General features: G+C 43.8%; 1 protein-coding gene across 1 annotated transcript in view; it reads left to right on the top strand.

The window, feature by feature from the left end:
• LOC111968067 (neurexin-1a-like) overlaps positions 1-22,224 on the top strand; it is a 594,370-nt gene that overhangs the window by 201,676 nt on the left and 370,470 nt on the right. Inside the window, 4 exon segments of the mRNA XM_070444976.1 lie at positions 1,266-1,532; positions 1,660-1,834; positions 16,548-16,678; positions 16,850-17,102. Coding sequence (XP_070301077.1) covers positions 1,266-1,532; positions 1,660-1,834; positions 16,548-16,678; positions 16,850-17,102 — 826 coding nt within the window.

Raw genomic sequence — 22,224 nt, 5'->3', positions numbered from 1 at the left:
CTTTCCTCCCCTTTCCTCCCCTTTCCTGTACTGTATGGATTTAACTTTCCTCCCTTTCCTCCCCTTTCCCTCCTCTTCCTGTACTGTATGGATTTAACTTTCCTCCCCTTTTCTCTCCTTTCCTGTACTGTATGGATTAACTTTCCTCCCTTTCCTCCCTTTCCCTCCTCTTTCCTGTACTGTATGGATTTAACTTCCTCCCCTTCCCTCCTCTTTCCTGTACTGTATGGATTTAACTTTCCTCCCCTTCCTCCCCTTTCCTGTACTGTATGGTATACTTTCCTCCCCTTCCTCCCCTTTCCCTCCTCTTTCCTGTACTGTATGGATTTAACTTTCCTCCCCTTTCCTCCCCTTTCCTGTACCTTATGGGATTAACTTTCCTCCCTTTCCTCCCCTTTTCCCTCCTCTTTCCTGTACTGTATGGAGTAACTTTTCCTCCCTTTCCTTCCCTGTCCCTCCTCTTTTCCCTGTACTGTATGATGTAACTTTTCCTCCCTTTCCTCCCCTTTCCCTCCTCTTTCCTGTATGTATGGATTTAACTTTCCTCCCTTTCCTCCCTTCCCTCCCCTTTCCTGTTACTGTATGGATTTAACTTCCTCCTTTCCTCCCCTTTCCCTCCTCTTTCCTGTACTGTATGGATTTAACTTCCTCCCTTTCCTCTCCCCTTTCCCTCCTCTTTCCTGTACTGTATGGATTTAACTTTCCTCCCTTTCCTCCCCTTTCCCTCCTCTTTCCTGTACTGTATGGATTTAAACTTTCCTCCCTTTCCTCCCCTTTCCCTCCTCTTTCCTGTACTGTATGGATTTAACTTTCCTCCCTTTCCTCCCCTTTCCTCCTCTTTCCTACTGTATGGATTTAACTTTCCTCCCTTTCCTCCCCTTTCCCTCCTCTTTCCTGTACTGGTATGGATTTAACTTTCCTCCCTTTCCTCCCTTTCCCTCCTCTTTTCCTGTACTGTATGGATTTAACTTTCCTCCCTTGTCCTCCCCTTTCCCTCCTTCTTTCCTGTACTGTATGGATTTAACTGTCCTCCCCTTTCCTCCCCTTTCCCTCCTCTTTCCTGTACTGTATGGATGTAACTTTCCTCCCCTTTACCTCCTCTTTCCTGTACTGTATGGATTTAACTTTCCTCCCTTTCCTCCCCTTTCCCTCCTCTTTCCTGTACTGTATGGATATAACTTTCCTCCCCTTTCCTCCCCTTTCCCTCCTCTTTCCTGTACTGTATGGATTTAACTTTCCTCCCTTTCCTCCCTGCACCAACCTAGGTTGTGTATAAAAACAACGACGTGCGACTCGAGCTCTCCAGGATGGCCAAACAAGGTGATGCCAAAATGAAGGTTCACGGCATTGTGGCTTTTAAATGCGAGAACGTGGCGACCCTTGACCCCATCACCTTTGAGACCCCTGGGTCCTTCATCACGCTCAACAAGTGGAACGCCAAGAAGACGGGCTCCATCTCCTTCGACTTCCGTACCACAGAGCCCAGCGGGCTTCTCCTCTTCAGCCACGGAAAGCCCAAACAGGCTCCCAAGGTGACTTCCCTATTATGTTATTTTATCTCTTTTATTGCCTCCTGATTGTTTTTGAAAATGTTTGACTGTAAAGTGTGTTGTGATTTTAAATGCACTTTAAATAAAGAATGATGGGATTTAATTCAAGGATTCCAAGAGCGCCCTGACACTGAAGGTGGACTTCTTTGCCATCGAGATGCTGGATGGCCACTTGTATCTACTGCTGGACATGGGGTCAGGGACCACCAAGACCAGAGCCATCAACAAGAAGGTCAACGATGGGGAGTGGTACCACGTAGACTTCCAACGGGACGGACGATCAGGTAATAACATTTTATTTTTCTGTTATTGGTGTGACAGATTTTGGAGGAGGCCATGGTGCCATGATTTGAGTCTTTAATCCTCGTAAGGGTTTCCTGCCCTCTCTTCCACTGCGTGTAGACATAGTAGGAATTCTGTCTGACAACTGAAAGCATTTAGTCTGACTACTGAGCGAGTTTCGTCTGTCAACTGAGGGACTTCCAAATATGGATGACATTGTAATAGTGATGAATAAATGAAGCTACATTACCTCAAACAGTCACCATATTATCATGCCAGTAAGGCAATCCCTCTCTGTCTTCTCTCCCACTGTGTCCTCGGTGCCTCTCCGAGCATCCAGTGTTACACACACACACACACAGCCCCTCCAAGCCCCCAGTGTTACACACACACACACACAGCCCCTCCGAGCCCCCAGTGTTACACACACACACACAGCCCCTCCGAGCATCCAGTGTTACACACACACACACACAGCCCCTCCGAGCCCCCAGTGAAACCATTTTCTGATCCCTGTTGATTTGCTTATCTAAGCAGCAATTTGTTAGCGTGTGTTCACAGCCAAGGCCCTGGCAATGTCACGGTGCAAATTACATACGCCCCCCAACCATGTTTACTGCTCCTTCTCCACTAGTGGGAATTACATTAACTGTTTCAATACTCCATGAAGCCACACAGAGCAGAGCCATACAGCTACACACACACACACACACACGTATCCACGCACGCATGCATGCACTATTGAGTAGGAGGTCAGAGTTCACTACAGAACCATCACAGCTGTGACCTTGTTCATGTTACTGACTACTCTAGCACAGAGAGGAGAGGAAGGGAGTAGGGTAGAAGTGTGTGTGTGTGTGGGGGGGGGGTAGAGGTGAGGAGGAGAAAGGAGGAGAAATTTAGAAACCTTTTAGCAGAACATTTTTTGTCGAACATTTCAGGCACATAATAATTATGTTGTGTGAACCAAAAGCAACAGCAATCATTTGACTCCTCCTGTGACATGGTAGACCAACAGTGTTGCACTGTGTTGAGACATGCGACTAAACCCACTGGATGTATCATGTTATCACAATTAGATTTGCTACCCTATTATCCCTCTATTTAGCTGTATCTTTCATCCTTCCTTCCTTCCTTCCTTCCTTCCATCCATCCTTCCTTCCTTCCTTCCTTCCTTCCTTCCTTCCTTCCTTCCTTCCTTCCTTCCTTCCTTCCTTCCTTCCTTCCTTCCTTCCTTCCTTCCTCCGTCCTGGCCTCTTCCTTCCTTCCTTCCTTCCTTCCTTTCCTTCCTTCCTTCCTTCCTGCCTTCCTTTCCTTCCTTCCTTCCTTCCTTCCTCCTTCCTTGCCTTCCTTCCTCCTCTTCCTCCTTCCTCCCTTCTCCTTCCCTCCCTCCCTCCCCCCGTCCTCCCCTCCTCCATTACACATGTATTTTCCTTGTTGTCAGTGACTCTCCAAAGCCTCACTTCTCTCTTTTTTCCTCCTTTTCCTTCTTCTCCGCTCTGCCCGAGTTTCCATGGAACGGGGAGAACAGGTCTCTCTCTGTTCTCTCTCCTCTCCTCCCCTCCCCTCCCTGTCTCTCTTCTCTCTCTCTCTCTCTCTCTCTCTCTTCTCTCTCTCTCCTCTCTCTCTCTCTTCTCTCTCTCGTAAACTCTGTCCATTTATTTTTCCTTCCTCCTTAATTTCTCTCTCTCCATCTCTTCCCTTTCTCTTCCCTCTCTCTGTCTCTCCTTCTCTGTTTCTCTTTCTGTTTCTCTCTTTCTCTCGCTCTCCCTCTCTCTGGCTCTCTTTCTTTCTCTCTTTCTCTTTGTTTCTCTCTGTCTCTCTTTCTATGTCTCTCTCTCTTTCTCTTTGTCTCTGTCTGTCTCTGTCTCTCTCTGTCTCTCTCTGTCTCTCTTTCTCTTTGTCTCTGTCTGTCTCTGTCTCTCTCTGTCTCTCTCTCTCTGGACTGAGACAGTTACTGCACAGTGTTACGCTGAGCTCAGCACTAATTTCAAAATCAAGTTTTTTCTACAATCCCTCCTCAAATCTGAAGTCTGGACAGTGTTAGCTGGGAAACTCAGGAGGAGAGAGGAGAGGAGAGAAAAGAGGAGAGGAGATAGGGGAGGAGAAGGGGAGGCTAGGGTTACTCTTATGGTGTGGAAGTCTACTCTCAAAATAGCTGTGGCTAGGGAATGTGTTTGCCATGTAGATACTGAATTGCAGCTTTCACATACAGTATAAGCATACATTGAAAAGTTATGTTTTTTTCAAATGTAAACCTCCTTAAACTTCCTGGCATTTCATAGATAATGTGAAAGTAAAAAAAGAAAAGGCATTTTGCAACTAAATGTATTCTCTCAAACGCTACATGGTATCTAAAAATATAAGTTTTTAACTGTGTTGCCATGCTGAGTTGTGTGCAGGATGTGGGCCTTGTGAAGTGTACAACACATACATTAACTACTTTAATGTATTTACATGTAGTTGCACACAGTGCACGGTCTTCACGCATGCAAGTACCTAATGCATATTTTATTGTGTGTGCCACATGAAAAAACACTACAGTTTACTTTAAATATACTGTATTTACTATAGAATTATTGAGTAAACTGTAGTATACTGTAGAATACTATACGACACACTATAATATCCCTCGATCATATGTAGTACTTACTATAGAATGTTGTAGTATACTGTAGAAAATTATACTAAATAGTACGGTATTATCCGGGAAAAACACACTGTAGTAAATACTACAGTAATGTCCACAAAAACACTACTTTGTTACTTAAATACTACATTATTTAATTTGCATATACAATGCCCATTCCCCTCCCCCGTATCCCAATGTGTGCCACCCATAAGTGAGAAACATGCATACCAAGTATAGACTATTGTGTTCCGTACAGGTTATAGAAAAGAGCAGAAGCTCTGAACTATTCGTTCAGACTCCAGACCTACCTACCTACAGGTTATGGAGAATTTGCTATTTTAGTATTTCTCAAGTAGGTTATCTCAGGGATAAAGCCTACACTTCTATGACAAAGATAATACAACTTTATAGTAAATCCTACAGTAATGTCAGCAAAAACACTACAGTAAATACTACAGTATAGTACAGTCCGCAATAACAAATGGTACCGTATTCCCTAAATATTTTCATACTTTTAAACCAGGCCCACAGGGCCATTTTGAATGTAGCCTCACTACAGTATAGTCAAGTTTTCTATTTAAACTATACTAAATACTACAGTATTGTTTTTGCAGACTTTAGTCTGTAGTTTTTTTGCCGACTTCAGTCCATAAAAACACTACAGTGAATACTTTCGAATTTATACCATGATATTGCGTAGTATTTTTCATGTGGGAGGACGTACACTACATGACCAAAAGTATGTGAACACCTAGTCATCGAACATCTCATTCCAAAGTCATGGAAATTAATATGGACTTGGTACCCTGTTTGCTGCTATAACAGCCTCCGTTCCTCTGGGAAGGCTTTCCACTAGATGTTGGAACATTGCTGTGGGGACTTGCTTCCATTCAGCCACAACAGCATTAGTGAGGTCGGGCATTGATGTTGAGTGATTATACCTGGCTCGAAGTCGGCGTTCCAATTCATCCCAAAGGTGTTCGATGGAGTTGAGGTCAGGGCTCTGTGAAGGCCAGTTAAGTTCTTCCACACCGATCTCGACAAACCATTTGTGTATGGACTTTTGTGCACAGGGGCATTGTCATGCTGAAACAGGAAAGGGCCTTCCCCAAACTGTTGCCACAAAGTTGGAAGGACAGAATTGTCTAGAATGTCATTGTATGCTGTAGAGTTAAGATTTCCCTTCACTGCAACTAAGGGGCCTAGCCCAAACCATGAAAAACAGCCCCAGACCATTATTCCTTCTTCACCCAACTTTACAGTTACCATTATGCATTCGGGCAGGTAGCGTTCTCCCAGTATCCACCATCGGACTGCCAGATGGTGAAGCGTGATTCATCACTCCAGAGAAGGCGTTTCCACTGCTCGAGAGTCCAATGGTGGCAAGCTTTACACCACTCCACCCGACGCTTGGCATTGTGCATGGTGATCTTAGCCTTGTGTGCTGCTGCTCGGCCATGGAAAACCATTTCATGAAGCTCCTGACGAACAGTTATTGTGCTGACATTGCTTCCAGAGGCAGTTTGGAACTGGGTAGTGAGTGTTGCAACTGAGGACAGACGGTTTTTATGTGCTACGTGCTTCAGCACTCAGAGGTCCATTTCTGTGAGCTTTTGTGGCCCACCACTTCTTGGTTGAGCCGTTGTTGCTCCTAGACTTTTCCACTTCACAATAACAGCATTACAGTTGACCGGGACAGCTCTAGTAGGCCAGACTTTTGACGAGCTGACTTGTTGGAAAGGTGGCATCCTATGACAGTGTCACGTTGAAAGACACTGAGCTCTTCAGTAAGACCATTCTACTGCCAGTGTTTGTCTATGGAGATTTAATGGCTGTGTGCTCGATGTTATACACCTGTCAGCAAACTTGTGTGGCTGAAATAGCCAAATCCAGTAATTTGAAGCGGACCCCACATACTTAATTGTTTTTTCATAGTGTATATTAAGTCAGGCACTGTCGCTAGGGCAATACGTAATACTGTGTTTGTAATTAAGTCAGGCTTTGTTAATCCTAAACCAAAACTTTGAAGATTAGGCCTCATATGCACTCTTGCCTAAAAAAATAATATATCTTTTTTTTTCATTCTCGAACTAAATAGTATACAGTTTGTTACCACAGGAGTGTTGATTACCATCCTCTGTTGTACACAGCAAGCAAACCTGGAGGCTAGAAACTGGGAAATGTTTTTTTCACTGCTAGAGAAGAAAGTAAAAAACTTCAGAGTTAAAACATATCAAGAGACATATCCCCACTATTCCTGTTTGTGACGGCGACTTGATCAAGTGGATACAAGGATGCCAGTTGGATGCCAGTCTCATGTTATTGCTATGCTAGTCACGCTTCCCTATTGTCTACCTGGTTTCCGTTCAGACACACTCAGACAGACACCGTACAGTCCTTAGAACAGAGTTAAAGGTATGTGGGCTCCCGAGTGGCGCAGTGGTCTAAGACACTGCATCTCAGTGTAAGGCATCGCTGCAGTACCTGGTTCGAATCCAGACCTCATCACATCCGGCCGTGATTGGGAGTCCCATAGGGCGGCGCACAATTGGCCCAGGTTTGGCCGGGGGAGGGCGTCATTGTAAATTAGAATTTGTTCTGAACTGGCTTGCCTGGTTAAATAAAAAAACATGCCGAACACTTTAACACGAAGCCTGATCCCAGATCTTTCTTCCCCGGTCTTTCCATCACCTATGGCCATTGTCACAAGATGGCATACACAGATCTAGGGCCAAGTTATCAAGCCCTGCCTGTTGTCAAAGTGCAGAGTTGTTCCCCCTCCCGCCCCAGAGCCCTTTCTTTGGCAATGACCCTACCTTTCAATAATTAATCAAATGAAAGTAATGTTTGAAGAATTTAATAATAAATTAATCCACAGGGCACCATCCAACAAAGCACAGTTGGTCCCAGGAGTGAGTGAGTCACGACGCTGCATATGGCACCGTGCTGGGATTTTCATCTGGCTGTTCCCATGTTTTATTAATACGCACACACTCACACACCGCAGAAACGTGTCTCTCACCAACAACAGTGCAACAAAAGCAGCCCAGACAGCCCATAAAGGCTTCCGCCTTGATCAGTCGCCATGGTGCTACTTCAGTTAGAGTTTTGTGTTACAGAGAGATGGCGACAATGGTGGATTAATGATGACTTCACTGCACAGACTTTCTTTTGATCCTGACAATTATGATGAAGCAGAAAAGCTGTAGCTCCATCATCCATTGCCAGTGCATGCTTCACTCCGTAGCCATAGAGGGATGATGACAACGATGAATTATGGATGATGTTATTACTGCACTTTTGCTGCTTTTCGACTGTAAAGGGGGTGTGGTATATGGCCAATATACCACGGCTAAGAGCTGTTCTTATGCACGGCACAACACGGAGTGCCTGGATACAGCCTTTAGCCGTGGTATATTGGAGCAGGTCCACTGGATCCATGGCCCAGTGAGACATTGGTGCCGGCCGTGTAGATGGAAATAGAAAAGCCTGAGCCTTTGGGTAAAACACTGGGGTAAATCCTGTATGGAAATGCAGAGAGATCCATCTGAAAGCCTCAGGATCACTTCGTCTGCGTCCCAAAAGGCCACTCTATTCCCTATATAGTGCACTACTTTTAAACCAGGGCCCAGAAGTCCATTTGGAATGCAGCCTCTCTTTTGGTGACACTTTTCTTGACAGGTGCGTCCTGACAGTTCCATAACAAATGAAAGTGTAAAAAAATAAAAAATAATCTGAAATAATACTACCTGTAAATAGATTCACCAGTAAACACAGACTCCCAGGAGAGAGTGAGTCATCATTAAGCTGTAACAAATTATTTTTGTTATCGTCATGTTTATCACCTATTAAGACACTGTTATATGACACACAGTTCAAGGAAAGTGCAACCTTATTCCTTCCATGCTCTTCCTCACAAATCACACACACACACGGAAAGTGTTACCTCATTCCTTCCATCCTCTTCCTTAGGGAGGAAGGGAGAGAGGAAGGGGATTTGGAAGCAGTGTGAGTCCGTAAATGGATCCTGACAGTCTAATACTTGAGAGACGAGAAAAAGCCATTTTTGTTTTGTACTGTAAATGCTCTTGAAAACTATTTACGGGATTGTGTCAACAGTGGACTAATGAACAACATACAAAAATATCGTTTTTGAGTGTACTATCCCTTTAAAAAACCCTAGAGTCAATTGACACACGTCACACGGTGATGTAATTTTGAATATTGAATAGCTCCCTGTGTGTTTATGCTAGAGACTTGACGTTTCTTGTACTAGCTGCAGCTCAATCCCCTCTTTTTGCCGATATAAAGTTTGTGCCTACTCCATAACATGAGGCTTGCAAAAGCGGCCTTTTTCTACACATGAGAGGATCCGGGTGTCACGTTCCTGACCTTATTTCCTTTGTTTGGTCTTTGTTTAGTTGGTCAGGATGTGAGCTGGGTGGGTGTAGTCTATGTTTTGTGTTTCTATGTTGGGTTTGTTGTTTGGCCTAATATGGTTCTCAATCAGAGGCAGGTGTTTTGCATTGTCTCTGATTGGGAACCATATTAAGGTCGGCTGTTTGCACTGTTGGTTTGTGGGTGATTGTTTTCTGTCTTTGTGTTCTGCACCAGATAGGACTGTTTTCGGTTTTCACATTTATTGTTTTGTAGCTTGTAGTGTTCACGTTATTATTCTTTATTAAACATTTTGAACACTAGCCGCGCTGCGTTTTGGTCCTCTCCTTCATCCCAGGAAGAAAGCCGTTACACCGGGCAAAAAACTCCTAAAATGACACTCTCACTAACAAAACATTTTGGCTCTACGACATCTCCAAGCTTTACGGGAGTCGTCTGAACTCGCTGACGTCCTCATTTCAAAGAGATCTTCTCAAAAAACTGACTGTCCAGACCGATCCGTTAGAGCTACAAGGTGTTGGTTGTTCTGCTCTACGACACACAAACTTCAGGGGAGTCATCTGACGGTAACCCAGGCTGGGAAAAAATCTAAGAGAGAATAGGGCGGTAAAATGTCCCATGAATAACATGACCAAACATGCATCTGAATTATGATTGACAGTTTTCTTACACTGTATTTCTATTCCAGAATCTGACATTGCTCGTTCTAATATTTCTATATTTCTTATACATTTTTGGGATTTGCATGTATAGTTTTGTATTGTTAGGTATTACTTCACTGTTGTAGCTAGGAACATAAGCATTTCACTACACCCGCGATAACATCTGCAAAATATGTATAGGCGACCAATACAATTGTTTGCCATTCAAGCAAGAATATCAGAAATGTTTTAATCTCTTGTGAACAGACAATCGTATCATAACTAGTATCGTAGCATCTGTCTACAGACTGTGGGATGCCATGACTTAACAGACTGGGATGCCACATGCGTGCTTAGTCCCCTCCTGTACTCTCTGTTCACCCATGACTGTGTGGCAGCGCATGACTCCAACACCATCATTAAGTTTGCAGACAACATGACGGTGGAAGGCCTGATCACTGAATACAACGAGACAGCCTACAAGGAGGATGTCAAAGAGCTGGCAGTGTGGTGCCAGGACAACAACTTCTCCCTCAACGTCAGCAAGACAAAGGAGCTGATCGTGGACTACAGGAAATGGCCTAGCATGCCTAGGCCTAGCATGCCCCCATCCACATCGATGGGGCTGTTGTGGAACAGGTTGAGTGCTTCAAGTTCCTTGGTGTCCACATCACTAAGCATCTACCATGGTCCACACACATCAACACCATCGTGAAGAGGGCATGACAATGCGTCTTCCTCTCAGGAGGCTGAAAAGATTTGTCATGGGCCTTGAGATCCTCAAAAAGTTCTACAGATTCACCGTTAAGAGCATCTTGACTGGCTGCATCACCGCTTGGTATTGCAAAATCCTAGAGGAAAACCTGGTTCAGTCTGCTTTCCAGCAGACCCTGGGAGACAAATTCACCTTTCAGCAGGACAATAACCTTGAGGCAAATTCAAAGCAGCATATTACTGAGTACCACTCTCCATATTTTTAAGCATAGTGGTGGCAGCATTATGTTATGGGTATGATTGTAATCGTTAAGGACTGAGGAGTTTTTCAGGATAAAAAAGAAACGGATTGGAGCCACAGGCAAAATCCTAGAGGAAAACCTGGTTCAGTCTGCTTTCCATCAGACACTGGGAGATTATTTTACCTTTTAGCAGGACAATAACCTAAAACACAAGGCCAAATCTGCACTGGATTTGCTTAGTAAGATGACATTGAAGGTTCCTCAGTGGCCTAGTTACAGTTTTGACTTAAATTGGCTTGAAAATCTATGGCAAGACTTAAAAATGTCGGTCTAGCAATGATCAACAATCAACTTGACAGAGATTTAAGATTTTTTTTAAGAATAATGTGCAAATTTTGTCCAATCCAGGTGGACAAAGCTCTTAGAGACTTACCCAGAAAGACTCACAACTGTAATCCCTGCCAAAACATATTCTAACATGTATTGACTCAGGGGGTTAAATACTTACAGTATATAATCAAGATATATTTGTGTTTTATTTTTTACAAACTTTATGATTTTTCTTCCACTTTGACATTAGAGTATTTTGTGTAGATCGTTGACAAAAAAAAAAGACAATTAAATCAATTTAATCCCTCCTTGTAACACAACAACACGTGGAAAAAGTCAAGGGGTGTATAGACAGTATGACGAGGAAAGGTGAGTACAGCAGTAGTTATGTCGGATGAGCCTTGAATAGAATACATATGGAGTGACTGTATATCTAACTGTAGATCTATCTGTCAGTATAATTTATTATACGCCACTTTTAAAGAGGCCCATCTGACGGGGGCACAACGCTGAATTGTGTGTTGTCTACTGTGTACTGCGAGTCTGACTAAATGGATGTAAGTGGAAGATTAGAGGGGAGATGTCAGCATCTTTCAGACGTCTTCTCTGAGTGGTGCTCCCTTTCCTGTTGTCACTTGTCACATTTCTGTAAGTAAGTGTGTAAACAAAGTCAAGCTATGTTTAAGTCACAAGGCAACATGGCACTATACAGTCCCCTTCGGTGGCTAGTAATATCTACAGGCCGATGACATGAATAGGATAACACTGTTAGATTTACCTATAGCTACTGCTTGGGAATTATTTATAGCGAAAAGGGATGGAGGGAGGCAAACGTCTTAGTAAAAGGCAGAGAGATGAGGGGAGGAGGCGACGGAGCAGGAATAGGAGGATAGATAAAGAACATAATGGCTGCATAAAGAGAAAAAGAATGAGGGAGGAGAAGATGATGACAGATAAGACAAAAGAAGAACCTAGAGGGCGGAGGAAGAAATATTGTCTCAGAGAGAAAGATGATATGTAGCAAATATAATTTCTTAAAACTACGAACATAATGATAATGACAACATGCTGCTGTGTAGAGAATCCCAATACTGGCTCCATATTGGCACCCTATTTCATACATAGTGAACTACTTTTGACCAGAACCCTATTGGCCTATGGTGCCATTTGGAACACGTTAATTGACTTCCCTCAAGCCACACTGTCAAATCAAATCAAATGTTATTGTTCACATACACATGGTTAGCAGATGTTAATGCGAGTGTAGCGAAATGCTTGTGCTTCTAGTTCCGACCATGCAGTAATATCTAACAAGTAATCTAACAATTTCACAACAACAAAGGAATGAATAAGAATATGTACATATAAATATATGAATGAGCGATGGCCGAACGGCATAGGCAAGATGCAGTAGATGGTATAGAGTACAGTATATACATATGAGATGAGTAATGTACGGTATGTAAACATTATATAAAGTGGCATTGTTTAAAGTGACTAGTGATACATTTATTACATCCAATTTTTTATTATTAAAGTGGCTAGAGATTTGAGTCAGTATGTTGGCAGCAGCCATTCAATGTTAGTGATGGCTGTTTAACAGTCTGATGTTCTTGAGATAGAAGCTGTTTTTCAGTCTCTCAGTCCCATCTTTGATGCACCTGTTCTGACCTCACCTTCTGGATGATAGCAGGGTGAACAGGCAGTGGCTCGGGTGGTTGTTGTCCTTGATGATCTTTTTTGGCGGAGCACTTGCCATAACAGGCTGTGATATAGCCCGACAGGATGCTCTCGATTGTGCATCTGCAAAAGTTTGTGAGTGTTCTGGTAACAAGCCACATTTCTTCAGACTCCTGAGGTTGAAGAGGCGCTGCCACTTGTGGGGCCCCAGTGTTGAGGATCAGCGGTGTGGAGAAGTTGTTTCCTACCCTCACCTCCTGGGGGCGTCCCGTCAGAAAGTCCAGGACCCAGTTGCACAGGGCGGGGTCGAGACCCAGCTTAATGATGAGTTGGGGGGTGTTAAATGCTGAGCTGTAGTTGATGAACAGCATTTTTACATAGGTATTCCTCTTGTCCAGATGGGTTAGGGTAAGTTGGGACGGGGCAGCAGGTAGCCTAGCGGTTAAGAGTGTTGGGCCTGTAACCAAAAGCTCACTGGTTTGAATCCCCAAACTGACTAGGTGAAAAATCTGTATGTGTCCTTGAGCAAGGCACTTAACCCCAATCCTCCTGTAAGTGGCTTTGGATAAGAATGTCTGCTAAATCACATAAAACATAAATGTACAGTCCACCACACATGCACGTTTGTTTTACTATCCTTGTGGGGACCAAACAATTGATTCCCATTCAAAATAATTTTTTCCCTAAACCCCTAACCCTAAACCCCTAAACCCCTAACACTAAACCTAACCCTAAACCCCTAACCCTAAACCCCTAACCCTAAACCTAACCCTAAATCCCCGAACCGCTAAACCTAACCCTAAACCCCTAAACCCTAAACCCCTTAAACCCTAAACCTAAAACCCTAACCCCTAACCCTAAAACCCCTAACCTACAAACCTAACCCTAAACCCAATACACTAACCCTAAACCCTAACCTAACCCTAACCCCTACCCAAAACCTAACCCCTAAACCCATAACCCTAAACCTAACCCTAAACCCCAACTAACCCTAACCCTGGTGAAATGTCACTCTTGTCCGAATGTCCTTGTTTACTATCCTGTGAGGACTTATGGTCCCCTCAAGGGTAGTAAAACAAACACACAACACACACACAACACACACCACACACACACACACACACACACACACACACACACACACACCACACACACACACACACACACACACACACACACACACACCACACACACACCCACACAACACACACAGGGCTATCCAGTTGCCAGAGTATGAACTTCCCCTTCCCAGTTAATGAGTGTGATGTAGTGGTTAGTGGTCTCGTTACCCCTAACATGAAGGGAGGAGGTCTGGCTGCATGACGGGTGGCCCTGCCAAGTGCCTGAGGCTTGGAAGCTCGGTCGCAGGTAGCAGCACACCAGCTGTGGCTAGAGGAGGGAGATGAGATGGTGGTGGTGTGTGTGTGTGTGTGTGGTGGTTGGTGTGTGTGTGTGTGTGTTGTGTGTGTGTGTGTGTGTGTGTGTGTGTGTGTGTGTGTGTGTGTGTGTGTGTGTGTGTGTGTGTGTGTGTGTGTTGGTCAAAGGGGAGGTTCTAGGAACAGATGCCCAGTTGGGAGCCATGCTGGAAGTGAGCTGGAAGGTGTTAGAGGGAATAGGTTAATCACTGTGCAGACCAGCATCCTTTTGTTTGTGTGTGTGTGTGTGTGTGTGTGGTCGGCCAGAGGGGATGTTGTGGAAACAGATGCCTGGGGTTGGGAGCCTGTGGAAGGAGCTGGAAGGTGTTAGGGGGTGGAGGTTAATCACTGTGCAGACCAGCCTCCTTAGCTGTCACCTTGGCAAATGGACACTAGGTAATGGAGAGGGTAGCTAGCTGGGGCTTAGGGTGTAGCATATAGAACACACCAGAAATGCTAGCTAGATAATAGAGTGACTGTTTTGGATGGTTATTTTTAAGCAATAGTTGCTAGGGTCTTGGGGGCAGGGGCTGGCTCACATTGGATGCAGACCTACAGGAGAACCAGTCTGTGTAGCAAAGAACATAGCAACTCAGGTAAATTGATGCTAGTTAATAGTGGGGCTGAGGCTGGCTTAACTTGGCAATAGAAATTGGACCAGTCTGTAGCAATTCTGGTCAAATGCATGCTAAGTAATACCTAGGTAATTTAGCTGGTGCTGTGACTGGAGCTTGCTCACTTTGGCTAAAGCCGAGAGACATACTGTAGCATATTACAAATCAGGGATTAAATGGATGCTAAGCTTACTAGCTAATATAGGAATGGACATATTTCTCCCAGCCAGTGGGGCTGGCTAACATTGGTGTCGGAACAGCACAGTGACTCAGCGGGGAAATGGATGATAGCTCCAAAGCTCTATGAGAGACTGTTTTGGATTGTCATTGCTTATTTCCTTTTGTTCATTCAGGAAATATAAGTCCCTATTCTGGTGTGTTGTATCCCCAAAACTCCGGCCAGCCTCAGTGAAAATCCATGTGTGGTTTGGGACATGTTTCAGTAGCAAAACAATCTGGCTATTAGGAACAAATCAACACTATGCTGTTACGCACGTACACACGTACACATACACACCACACGTACCACGCACATTGCACGCACACACGACAGCACACACGAACTGCAGCACGACACAAACACAACACAGCACACACACACACACACCAACTCACACACAACGACACACACACACACACACACACACACCACACACACAACACACACACACACACATCACAACAACACACACCACACACAACAACAACATCACACACGTACGAAATGTAATCGGTCCAGTTGGAATTTTCCCTTAGGGGCATTGTAGCTTCATTAAAGACTGTAGTTGGTTTGATATCTTACACAGCGTGGCAGTACTGTCAATTCTAAAAAGTGAATGCTACATACATATGAGAAAGACATCAATATTCCGCTTAACCTCTCCATCACAATTCTCTCTACTTTCACTTTCTCTTTCCCCCAACCCTCCACCTCCACATCCCCCCCACCCCACCACTCCCTCCACCTCTCGCTCCCTCCCCCCTCTCCCTCCCTTACAGTCCAGTCATGTCCGCCGTTGTTTACCGCGCTCCACATCCAGAATTAAAGCTGAATGAGAGTGATAAATCAAGGAGAGGGAAATTCACTAACTCTCTCCGCCAAGTTTATGTGTTGGAGAGAGAGAGACAGATGGGAACACAGGAGAGAGAAAGAGAGGGAGAGAGAAACAGAGAGAAGGAAAGGGGATAACGCAAAAGGGAGATGGAGAGAGAGCGAGAGAGAGAGAGAGAGAAAGAGGATGAGAGTGAGAGAGAGGGCGAGAGAGAGAGAGAGAGAGAGAGAGAGGAGCGAGAGAATCCAGCTTCAGTTCGTTAATCACTCTGAAAAGATGGCCAAGATGGGGTTTGTTGTTTGTTGTTTGTTGTTTGGTTCGGCTCTGAAAATGATAGAGGGTGTGAGGGGGCGCCCATTTTTCTCTCTTTTCTTTACCCCCTCTGTTATTCTTTTATGACCGCTGCTGTATAGATAAAGGAGATTTACAATGGGGGGAAGTACAAGGAGAATAGAATGGAGAGTTACTTCTATGGGATCACAGATTACTAATTGGCCTCGGCTTGCAGTCATCTATATGACTGACACAGACCTGGGTTCAAATACTATAAAAAAATGCTTTATCTGTGCTTGATTGAGTTCGCTTGGCTTAATGGAATTAATAGGAGAGTCGAAAAAGTGCAAACCCGGCTAGAGCGAAAGTATTTGAAATATTTTGAGTAGTATTTGAAGCCAGGTATGTTTAACATTCATTCCAGAAGAAGAATATCCCAACCCTGTAATTCAACTTCTTGCTCCATCTGTATTGAACCATTTATTCATTAATCTAGTTTTTATTGGTGTGTTTGCAGCTGTAGTAGGAGTTTCATTCCGTTCTGTTGACATGTGAATAACATACAGTATATTAACAGTTGTTTATTGATTGATGTGTGTGTTACATTCAGGATCCATCTTGTCCATAATGACGAATCAACTGAATTGAAATGGAATTGAATCCATCCCCCAACACTTCCTCCTCCCAAAATTCTTACACCAACTCTCTCCCCGTCTCCACCCAGGTACCATCTCCATCAACACCCAGCGCCAGGCCTACACGGCCCCAGGAGAGAGTGAGATCCTGGACCTGGACGATAACCTGTACCTGGGAGGACTACCAGAGAATAAACTAGGCCTGGTCTTCCCCACAGAAGTACGTTACGATAGGATTGGATTTCAGTATTGTAAAGGGGCGTATATAACCGTTTAGGTTGAGTTCCTGAAAGATCAAACAATACATTTCTGTTACATTATCACGCAAAAGTCTGTGAACTTTAATTTCTGTTAGTCATTTTATTAACCAATGTTTAATCCACTTCTTCAGGTGTGGACGGCTCTCCTGAACTATGGCTACGTGGGCTGCATCCGGGACCTGTTCATCGATGGCCAGAGTAAAGATGTCCGCCGCATGGCCGAGGTTCAGAAGGCTGCCGGAGTCAAACCATCCTGCTCTAAAGAGCCGCCCAAGCAGTGCCTGTCAAACCCCTGTCAGAATAACGGTGTCTGCCGGGAGGGATGGAACCGTTACGTCTGTGACTGCTCAGGGACGGGATACCTGGGACGCTCCTGTGAGAGGGGTAAGACATCAAGTTTTAAACAGTTTTGCTCTGTATTTCATCTGTTTCTGGTTTTGATAAATGGCTATTGGTAAAGAGTTTTGTGACTCCTGTGATAGACGTTAGACACATCCCGTGTTTAAATTGATTGGTTGATTGGTTAGTTGCTGGAGGTTGGGATTGAGATCAAGATCAAGATTGTTTACACAGTTCTGACAATGCTTGTGTAAAAATAAAGTCTTGTTCTGTTGAAAGGTCTCTGTATTTGTAGTGCTGACTAGTTTGTTGAAGGTCTCTGTATTTAGTACTGACTATGTTTGTTGAAAGGTCTCTGTATTGTAGTGCGACTAGTTTGTTGAAAGTCCTGTATTGTAGTACTGACTAGTTTGTTGAAAGGTCTCTGTATTGTAGTGCTGACTAGTTGTTGAAAGGTCTCTGTATTGTGTACGTGACTATTTGTTGAAAGGTCTCTGTATTGTAGTGCTGACTAGTTTGTTGAAAGGTCTCTGTATTGTAGTACTGACTAGTTTGTTGAAAGGTCTCTGATTGTAGTGCTGACTAGTTTGCGGCGTGGTTTATTTCTATATTCTGCTGGACTCCAAGTTGTTTGGTGGTGTGTTGAACACTTCTCTCGGGACGTCAGTTTACATTCAGGTTATTAACGTAGATCCCTTCTCTCACTATCCTTACTTTAACCCACTGTGCACTGTCCTGTGGAGGAAAAAATAAGCAGGTGTGCGATTTAGTGGTGTGGAGAAAGGAGAATTGAGGGAGGAGGCATCAGAATGAAATGTGAATATAATTGACATCAAAGGCTGCATTAAAAAAGAAGAGCTTTAAGCCGTTCATTACACGCTGCAGATTTGGGATGCTTTGTCAAAGGAGAGAGAGGAGACACTACCTCCCTGCTTCGTTGTGTGCCTGTGTGTGTATAGTGGACACTTTGGGCTGCATGGTACTGAAGGAGGAGCCTGTCAGTTAGACTATTTAATAGCAGGGCATAAGTTACCAACTCCAAGAAAGCTAACAACAGAATATGAATACTAAATATATATGTTGGGGATGAGGATGAAGAGTGAGAGAGAGAACAGCTGACTGATGCCCTTCACATGAAAAGGTTTTCACTAACAGTCTGGAATAGTTTCTTCAAAATATGAAGATTTATTTTCAATAAATAGTTGAATACAAAAACATGCAGCGTTAAAATAGTAAAAACAAGGATTAAAAGACTAAGACCAAGAATAAAATAAACATCTTCACTGGTCTGTCCTTGCTTATCTCTATCTTCCTCTGGCACTCGCCCACCACACATTAAACACATGTAGCTCACTAGGTCAATTAGTTTGGAGGAGCCTACAATTAGCAATTAGCCAACCTGTGCTGACATTCAAATGTTGCTCACACACATTCAATGAAAGGCAATTAACTGGTTAAAATGAAATGGTTGTAGAAAACAGGGCATAAACACAAATAACACGTAAAATACACATTTAGCACAACCAGGGGAAATGATCAGGCTTAAGAGAGGATATGTTCACATCATCACAGAAAGAAAGAAAGAAAGAAAGAAAAAGAAAGAAAGAAAAAAAGGTGAGGAAAGAGAGACAGAGAGCGAGAGACAGAGAGCGAGAGACAGAGAGCGAGAGACAGAGAGCGAGAAGGCAGAGAGCGAGGTACAGAGAGCGAGGACAGAGAGCGAGAGGACAGAAAGAGCGAGAGACAGAGAGCGAGAGGCAGAGAGCGAGAGGCAGAGAGCGAGAGGCAGAGAGCGAGAGGCAGAGAGCGAGAGGAGAGACGAGAGGCAGAGAGCGAGAGGCAGAGAGCGAGAGAGGCAGAGAGCGAGAGACAGAGAAAAAGAGAGACGAGAGAGAGACAGAGAAAACGAGAGACAGGAGAAAACGAGAGACAGAGAAAACGAGAGACAGAGAGCGAGAGACAGAGAGCGAGAGACAGAGAGCGAGAGACAGAGAGCCAGAGACAGAGAGCGAGAGACAGAGAGCGAGAGACAGAGAGCGAGAGACAGAGAGAGAGAGAGAGAGAATGAGGGAATGAGGGGCATAGCTACAGTGATGGCAGAGGTTGGTGGCACCTTATTTGGGGAGGACGGGCTCATAGTAATGGCTGGAACAGAATCAGTGGAATGGTTTGAGATTCACCAAACACGTGGTATCCATGTGGTTAATACTATTCCATTTATTCCATTCCAGACATTATTATGAGCCATCCTCCCCTCAGCAGCCTCCTGTGAGTGAAAGTATAGGCCTCCTAAACTGCACTGTAAAATGGCTGTCTTCTCCTGCTAACCATTTGGCTCATTAAACCACTCACTCATGACCGGACTCTGAGTGGAATATCATCTCTCTCCCTCCTCTTCCTCCCTCCTATCTGAGGTATAGAGAGGGGGGGGAACTATTAGTAGGTAGAGGGAGAGAGAGAAAATGAGAGTTTGAGAGTCTCCAAGGATTCCCCTTTGCTGTGAATAAGACATACACTACCAGTCAAAAGTTTGGACACACCTACTCATTCAAGGGTTTTTCTTTATTTTTACTATTTTCTACATTGTTGAATAATAGTGAAGACATCAAAACTATGAAATAACACATATGGAATCATGTACTGTAGTAACCAAAAAAGTGTTAAACAAATATAGATATAATTTATAATCGAGATTCTTCAAAGTAGCCACCCTTTGCCTTGATGACAGCTTCGCACACTCTTGGCATTCTCTCAACCAGCTTCATAAGGTAGTCACCTGGAATGCATTTCAATTAACAAGTGTGCCTTGTTAAAAGTTAATTTGTGGAATGTATGTCCTTTTTAATACTTTTGAGCCAATCAGTTGTGTTGTGAGGTAGGGGTAGTATACAGAAGATAGCTCTATTTGGTCCATATTATGTCAAGAACAGCTCAAATAAGCAAAGAGAAATGACAGTCCATCATTACTTTAAGACATGAAGATCAGTCAATCCGGAAAATTTCAAAAACGTTGAACGTTTTTCAAGGTCAGTCGCAAAAACCATCAAGCACAATGATGAAACTGGCTCTCATGAGGACCGCCACAGGAAAGGAAGACCCAGAGTTACCTCTGCTGCAGAGGATAAGTTCATTAGAGTTACCAGCCTCAGAAATTGCAGCCCAAATAAATGCTTCACACAGTTCAATAACAGACACATCTCAACATCAACTGTTCAGAGTAGACTGCGTGAATCAGGCCTTCATTGTCGAATTGCTGCAAAGACACCAATAATAAGAAGAGACTTGTTTGGGCCAAGAAACACGAGCAATGGACATTAGACCTGTGGAAATCTGTCCTTTGGTCTGATGAGTCCAAATTTGCGATTTTTGGTTCCAACTGCCGTGTCTTTGTGAGACGCAGTGTAGGTGAACGGATGATCTCTGCATGTGTGGTTCCCACTGTGAAGCATGGAGGAGGAGGTGTGATGGTGTGGGGGTGCTTTGCTGGTGACACTGTCAGTGATTTATTTAGAATTCAAGGCACACCTAACCAGCATGGCTACCACAGCATTCTGCAGCGATCTCATCTGGTTTGCGCTTAGTGGGACTATCATTTGTTTTTCAACAGGACAATGACCCAACACACCTCCAGGCTGTGCAAGGGCTATTTGACCAAGAAGGAGAGTGATGGAGTGCTGCATCAGATGACCTGGCCTCCACAATCACCCGACCTCAACCCAATTGAGATGGTTTGGGATGAGCTGGACCGCAGCCATCAAGGAAAAGCAGCCAACAAGTGCTCCTCATATGTAGGAACTCCTTCAAGACTGTTGGAAAAGCATTCCAGGTGAAGCTGGTTGAGAAAATGCCAAGAGTGTGCAAAGCTGTCATCAAGGCAAAGGGTGGTTACTTTGAGGAATCTAAAATATAAGTTGATTTGGTTACTACATGATTCCATATGTGTTATTTCATCGTTTTGATATCTTCATAAATATTCTACAATGTAGAAAATAGTAAAAATAAAGAAAAACCCTTGAATGAGTAGGTGTATCCAAACTTTTGACTGGTACTCTATATGTAATTATCATAAAGATTTGTAGTGCACTGTGTGTTGGTGTTCTGTGTCATAAAAATTAAGATAACCATATTTCATATTGGCAATTCATTTCCAATCACTTGGCATTTCAACCGAGTTAAACATCGATCAAGACAAAATTATAACCTTGCTTTTTCATTGGAACCCAATATGTATTTAGTCTACAAAATATTGTATGCATTTGTGAAGTGCGTGCGTTTGTAAGCATGCGTGACTGAACGCGTGTGTATGTTTCATTCTGTCACCATGTAATTAGATACTGCTGTCTCTTGTCCCACTCGGCTGCATCTTGTTTTTACGGGGAGGCGTTGCTGTAATGCCAAACTGGCCTGGATGCCTTATCGACCAATGCTGCTGTTTATGACACACACACACATACAAACACACACACACACACACACACACACACACACACACACATACACCTGTCTCTTATACACATCTAGATGTGTATAAGAACACACACACACACACACACACACACACACACACACACACACACACATACATACAGTTTATGTTTATTATAATTGTGTTGCCGTGCTATCTGCGTCCCGACTTCTCCTGAGAAACACAGCCGATATAATATTTTCCCTCCATCTTCCGTGATGCATCATGCATCATTTTAATTCTCCAGTTGTCTACAACATAAAAACATATCCAATCTCCTTCACTACTTAAAGTCTGGGATTTGGAAGGCTGTTAAATTGTCCTTTTCTCTTTGGGAGCCAGTTTGTTGGAGTCCGTCACACTTTTCCTGTTGTATTTGTAGATGTAAGAAGAAGTGAGATATTTGTAGATTTTGTAGAAGTAAGTTTGTGTTATGAGCTACTGTACTGTACAAGTCCTATTTGTATGTTGTATTTGTAGATGAGTTGGGTAGTATGGATTCAGGTTGCTGTGATGTAACCTATTAGTGCCTACTGTACTGTACGCTAAAGTGGTCAAGCGTAAGCAGAGTTCAGCATGGTCGGTCACTCACTGTGACTGTCCTGGTTTTGGCCAGTCAGCACTCTGACTGCTCCGAGGCTCTTTGTGTGTGTGTGTGTGTGTGTGTGTGTGTGTGTGTGTGTGTGTGTGTGTGTGTGTGTG

The sequence above is a fragment of the Salvelinus sp. IW2-2015 genome, linkage group LG8 (assembly GCF_002910315.2).
Source record: "Salvelinus sp. IW2-2015 linkage group LG8, ASM291031v2, whole genome shotgun sequence".
NCBI lineage: Eukaryota > Metazoa > Chordata > Actinopteri > Salmoniformes > Salmonidae > Salvelinus > Salvelinus sp. IW2-2015.
Note: the sequence above shows the minus strand (reverse complement) of the source record. Positions and strands in the feature narration are given on the sequence as shown.